Here is a 6,253-nt window from a genome sequence, read left to right on the forward strand (position 1 = left end):
CATGCTCCGAGGATTCTCACTGCCTGACTCGAAGTTTTTCCGTGACATTCTGAATTTCTATCAGCTTCACCCTCAAGACATCAGACCCAACTCAGTCTCCAACATCTGCAATTTTCAAGTCTTTTGTGAAGTATATCTTCAAGAGGAGCCCAGCATTGATCTCTTCAGAGAATATTATTATCTAAACCGCTAGACAGAGATGATAGACGGGCCCATCCTTGAACTTGGCGGCATTTCTATCTAGAGACGAAGAGATGTTATTTTTCCTTTAGTTGCGCTTCCTAGCCACCCCAAGGATTGGAATCAAACTTGGTTCTATTGCCAAGGCACCTCTCAAGTGGGTGAAATTCCTCTGTCGGGTTTTCGTAGCTGCCGGCTCAACCCAAGGCACCCACTCCCAGATGAGATCAGCTCTGCTGAACGGGCCAAATATGCACCCACTTTTGCCAAGATAAGAGCCTTGATGGCCAATGGCTTGACTGACATTGATCTGGTCTGATGCTGGGTTACCTGGAGGATCATGCCCCTGAGCTGCCACCCTGGGTTAATGTGCACATATACTGGTGATGTCAAGGATCCCCTACAGTTTAACTCAACTCGTCTTGAAGAAAAGGACATCAATGAAATGACTAAGTCCCTTCTTGGGGTGACTCTAGAAAACTACAGCAAAACATGGCTAAATCCCTTCTGTGCCCTTAACCCGGCTCCAATTGGAAGTATTTCAATCTATTTTTACCTTACTTATTATTCTCATATAATGCACTTTCCTTATTATTTTGCTTTCTTCAGGCTGACTCTCCTTTTTGGAACAAGAATCTTCATGATAAACCGACCAAGAAGGCCAGGGCGAAGACCAAGGCCTCAAAGAAAAACAAGAAGAAAACAGATGTAACAGATCAAGTTACTCTGGATGATGAGTCGAAGGTAGAACTTGATTCCCTTGGATCCTTTTTTGTACATCTTATTGAAGCTGACCCCTCTTAGGATGACGCGGAAACCAGTCATGCGGACGCTGAAGAGGTAACTATTATTTCCTCTGACCCAGAAACCTTGCCAAGGCCGAAAGTTTGGCAAGTGACCCGGAAAGTAAGGTTTTCCCGCCCTTTAGCTTACTTGGATCCAAACTTTACTTTGAAGAAACAATAGCATGAAGCCCGACGTACAACCCGGAACAACGGAGGGGGAGACCTTCATGCCGGCTTACCTAACACGCCGGTCCCCCGCAAACGCCAAAAAGAGGTGCCTCAGAGTTCAACCTTCTCTTTTCCAAAGGCGGATCTTATTCGTCAACCCCTTAATCCTTCCAACTCAAATTATTAGGGAACTTCTAATTCATCCTCTGGCGACTCTACTGGAACTCAACTGCCTGCTTTCAAGATTGCCCTAGGGTAAGGACATTTTAGTTTAACTTATATCTTCAGATGATATACTCATATATTCATATCTTCTTTTCAGTGGTATAGCCAAAGCAAGCAAGAAACTGAAGATGAGTAAGCCGGCCGAAGATCCAAACGTTACTGAGCCGGAGAGACAATCATCAATATCCGAAGCTTCAAATCAAAACCCTGAAAACACTGCTGATGACCCGCCACCAAAAATTCATGATGTCATAGATCCAATAGGTGTCGACCCATCCAGTGCTAAGCCACCAAGTCCTATCAAACCTGCCAAGGAGACTCCTTCTCAACAAACCGCTGAGGACTTCATCATCACCAGTACGGGCTTTACAGAACTAGGGAATCCCACTATCTTCGTGAAACACAATGCCAAGGAAGAAGTTTTGATCGCCGAAAAAGGCAAATGGAAATTGGACCTGGAGAGCTATTCCGGTTTGAACGCAAGTGAAATCCATGCGGGCTACTTGAGTCGCCTTCATACCAGTCGTGACATGGTGGCTAGTCTGGTAAACCTGATGAAGGAACTCCTTGAGGTAAACAACCAAACCCTTCTGTTATGAATCCATGCTAGCCGCCAAGTCTAGAGGATATGAAAGAAGTGAAAATACTGTAGACTTAAGTAATATCCTTCTCCTTGTAGATGCTCAAAATCAGTTTATATCTATTAGATCCAAATGAGTAGTCCCCAAGGGCCGGTTTAAAATGAATAGTTAAGTCGGGATATAAAACCTTGTTGCAAAAAAGTCCAAATATGTAGCCCCCATGGGCCGGCTTAAATTAAAAACTGAGTCAGGTCATTAAATACTGTTGTGTGTAAAAAATGGCCTACATTATACCCCAAGTGCGAAGTAGAGTACTTGTAATGTGCTTGGGACTTCCATAGAATAATCATCATAATTGCTAAGTGCTGCTTGACTATTGTGTTTCATGCTGAATTAAGCATGAAGGAGTCACATGTAGTGTACTTGCAGCAGAATGTCAAATCACAACAAACAGAAACTTCAAACGCCAGGTTAGAACTGAAAGCCGCCTTGGAAGCATCTAAAAAATTGAAGATGAACTTCAACACGAAGAGAGCCGGCAGGGATACTGAGAAGGTGACTCTGTTAAAAAGAGTTGAAGATGCTGAAGCTGCTCTTAAGCCGGTGACTAAAGAGTTGTCCGGCTTGAAGCAACATATTAACCATATGACAGCCGCCATCTTTGGTAACTAACATTGCACTTCAATCTTTCACCACCAATTTACTTTGACCCGCTAGGCGACTTATTAATATGTTTGGTCAACAGGCCCCAGGAGCACCAACCTTGGCCAGGACATGCTTGTGAAACTCAAAGCCGTGTACACTCTGGTGGAGCAGCTGTATACTGGGACTCAACAGACCATAGCGGCTATCTCGCATAGCAAACAACCGCCCACACTCATCAGGGAAGTACTGGACAAACTGTCTGTCATGCCCCAAAGACTGAAAGAAATAAAGCGATCATCCGCCAGAGCTGGTGCCATTACCGCTCTGAGCCGGGCTAAAGCATGGCAAGCAGATCTAGACCTGGAGAAGATGTGCACTGCTTTTCCAAGTCTCAAGGAAGACGGGTCTCTCTTTGATGAAAATGACTTTGCTAAATGTGTGAAGTAGATGCGTCCCTTGGCAAGCAAGTTGGGCAAGGAAACTGATTTATTCAGATATCAGGCGGCTTACACGATGGAAAATGCAAAAGTGAAAGCGTCGGCTTATGAAATTGTGGATCTCATCCCTCCAACACGTAAGCATACTTTTCCTCCTGATGTTGATCCGTACACACTTATCTATGATGAAACCGTATTCAAGGCCTTGACTGGCATCAACTAGATGTCACCTGACTTCCAGATAGACGAAGAACCGGAGCAGGATGACCCAGAGTCATCAACCCGCCAGGATGAAGGCAACTGACATCCGACGGCTCTTAAACATAACGTAATTCACTGTGCTGAAAAATACTTGGTTTCAATTTGTAGGCCCTCTGTGGTCTTGTAATAGGTTAGATTGGTAAACTATGATCTGTCATGCCATCATGCATCACTACTGCAGGATGCTGCTAACACGACAATATGATCAAAGACCCTTCGACGAAACTGTGTGCGATGTAATAATCGCAAACAGTGGTGTAAAAAACCATCAAAAAAGGTGCAAAATGTTTGCGATGACAGATGCATCAAACACGATTCAGATTTTAGTTGTGTGTGAGATGCAAGGCATACGGTTCAGTTTAATTAACTATTTGCGATGAGGATGAACAAAAGAAACGTGCAGCCAGATGAATGTGTGTGTGATATACAACAAACGGTTCACTCGGATGAACTGTTTGTGAATAGGCAACACAAAAGAAATGGTCAGCCAGATCAAGGTGTGTGTGATATACAGCATGCGGTTCACTCGGATGAACTGTTTGCGTTGAGACAAGAGAACAGAAATGGTTCAATATAACAAGATGTGTGTGATACGCGGCAAATAGGTCTGTATTGAGAAATGTGTGCGAAGACCGATAATAACAAAGACGATTGCTGCTAACAAGACGTGTGTGTTGTGTGATGGGATTGCATATAGAACAACAATACACACACACACACACTTGTAAGGAGATGGTTGCATAACCAAATTAAACATCCACTTAAATAGGTGGCTACTACAACCATGGCATTTGCACACACCAAAGTAAACTATTACATGCATAATTACATAGGTGGATACTACACACATGCCATTTCCACACACCAAAGTAAACTATATATTACATGCATGATTAACTAGGATAAACGATCATCTGATCATCATCTACTTCTTGTCACACTTGCTCCGATTGTGGCTCGATCTGGCCTCATCGATCTCCTTAACAAGGAACTTCCTCATGTCAACGATCTGCCTGTGCATCTCATAGCTTGTGTACACTCCCTTGGCCGCGAACCTGAGGTGAGGTTCATCCAGTTGCCGCATCCAGGACCCATCCTAGGATACGAGACGTGTTCTGTTGGCATCCTGCTTCATATCTTCATAGTATGGGTCGATGATGGCTGAGGCGAGTTCAACCAGGGATTCCTTCTTCGTGTTGCTCCAGATCCTGTAGTGCTCATGGATTTTGACAAGGTTCTGGAAGGCCAAGCCCGTAACCCTGAGCGCTTTTACATCGTCGGTGGTTTCCACTGTGGCAAACTTGTAGTCGGTGCTGTTGACAAACCTGGTGAAACGGCGCAAGGCTCTGTGGCCATGCAGTAGTGGTAGATGAGGACATGATGGCACACACACAACTAGGTGACGACAACCTTCAGATCTATGTTGGGACGACCGGCGGTGTACTGGAGGTCGATGCTGACCACCTTGTACTTGTCCTGAGCAAGCAACTACTCAACGGTGTTGATGTAGTTGTCCAACAAGGCTGGGTCGATGGTGTACACCACCAAGAGATCCATCTCCCTCGCGTGGGTCTCCACTTTATGCTCGCAGAACTCCATTGGAGTGCCACTAGACATCCCCTCTGTATGTGTCGTCGTGGGTGTGCTTGTTGTGTTGTGGGACGTGATCGAAAGGTTGAAGAGACTAAGCTTATAATGGCCGTGGGAATTAAAGGGGAAGCCGAACGACCTGGAATATCAGTAGGCCCTGATGGTAGCTCTAATTTGCAGTGCGTAACTCCAACGTGCCGCACGTAACTACATCGCGTGGCAACGCACGCGGCGCAACCGCATGTATATGGGGCCCCCGATGTGATCATGCGCACGCCCAACCGCTGGCAGACCGCTCCGCGGTGGCCTCAATGGCGAGCAACCATATATATGCATATAGCAGTTGAACACGTAGGAAAAAGCTGTCCACAAGCCGAGCGCGCCGACGGACACGAGCAGAGCGTGCCGCGGCACCTAACGGCGAGCACAACGCGCTGTGGTGCCTAACGACGAGCAGAGCTTGCCGAGGGACGCTAGCAGAGGCCAGCACACTGATACATGGGAAATAAGACAAACTGTGCGAGCGATGTCGGAGACATCAAGCCCGAATCAGATTAGAGTTGCGTGTGCGATACGTGGTATACATTTGATCCATCCTAGATGTTTGTGATGGAATAAGCCATGTGTGTTGCGGGAAAACGCTTGCTGGTGTATAACCTTAAATTCAACCAACAAAATGTTAATGCATGTTACAAAAATTGTCCAACTGGAAACTATGTTCAAATACGAATCCAACGATATAATCTTTGGCGACATGCATTCGTATTTTATTAGTTAAATTCTACTTATAAACCAGGACGGGGTATAGGAGGTAATTAAATCGCAAACATTTTTTTATTAACCGTATGTGTATGTGTCCTTTCATCCTCCTCTCGCATGTCTTGTCACCCCGCTGCCAGAGACGGCTTCGAGCGCAAGGTTGAGCAACACGCGGGGGCCTTCTTTTGGCCAAACGGTGGTGAGCCCATTCTGGCGCAACCACACAGGTTCCCGCGCAAGCTTCTCGCTCGACTGGGTGAAATCGCTCAAAATCCCAATGCTTACTAGCCTACTATATAAACCCTCACGACCGGCGAGTCCTGCATCACATTTCCCCCTCCCTTTAGCTTATCTCGTTTTCTTCTCCCACAATCGCCAATCGCACTGGTCCGTCTTCGTCGCTCAGCCACTCCGCCGTCATCAGAGGACAGCTCCAACTGGGAGGCTACACCGCGGCGGTGGCGCAGTCCCCGACATAGTGTAGTGCGCGTGGCATCCCTGTTGGGTGTGCGCAGAACACCCACCACACGCTCCGCCGCCGCTTCCTATCGGCAGTTGTTGCCAACCGCCGTTGCCGCCACACCACCATCGAAAGCCAAGGCAATCGCCTGCTCCGCCACCG

The 6,253-nt window shown here is 46.5% G+C and overlaps 1 protein-coding gene across 1 annotated transcript; it reads left to right on the forward strand.

The window, feature by feature from the left end:
* The first annotated feature begins 1,486 nt into the window (after positions 1–1,486).
* LOC147979271 (uncharacterized) lies at positions 1,487–3,031 on the forward strand. The gene is made up of 3 exons (XM_087515123.1): positions 1,487–1,930; positions 2,303–2,603; positions 2,685–3,031. Exons 1-3 carry the CDS (start codon positions 1,487–1,489, stop codon positions 3,029–3,031), a joined length of 1,092 nt encoding a protein of 363 aa, XP_087371249.1.
* Positions 3,032–6,253: the final 3,222 nt, after the last annotated feature.

Source organism: Triticum urartu, chromosome 3A (genome assembly GCF_056163025.1).
Source record: "Triticum urartu cultivar PI428250 chromosome 3A, HENAU_Tu73, whole genome shotgun sequence".
Lineage (NCBI taxonomy): Eukaryota > Viridiplantae > Streptophyta > Magnoliopsida > Poales > Poaceae > Triticum > Triticum urartu.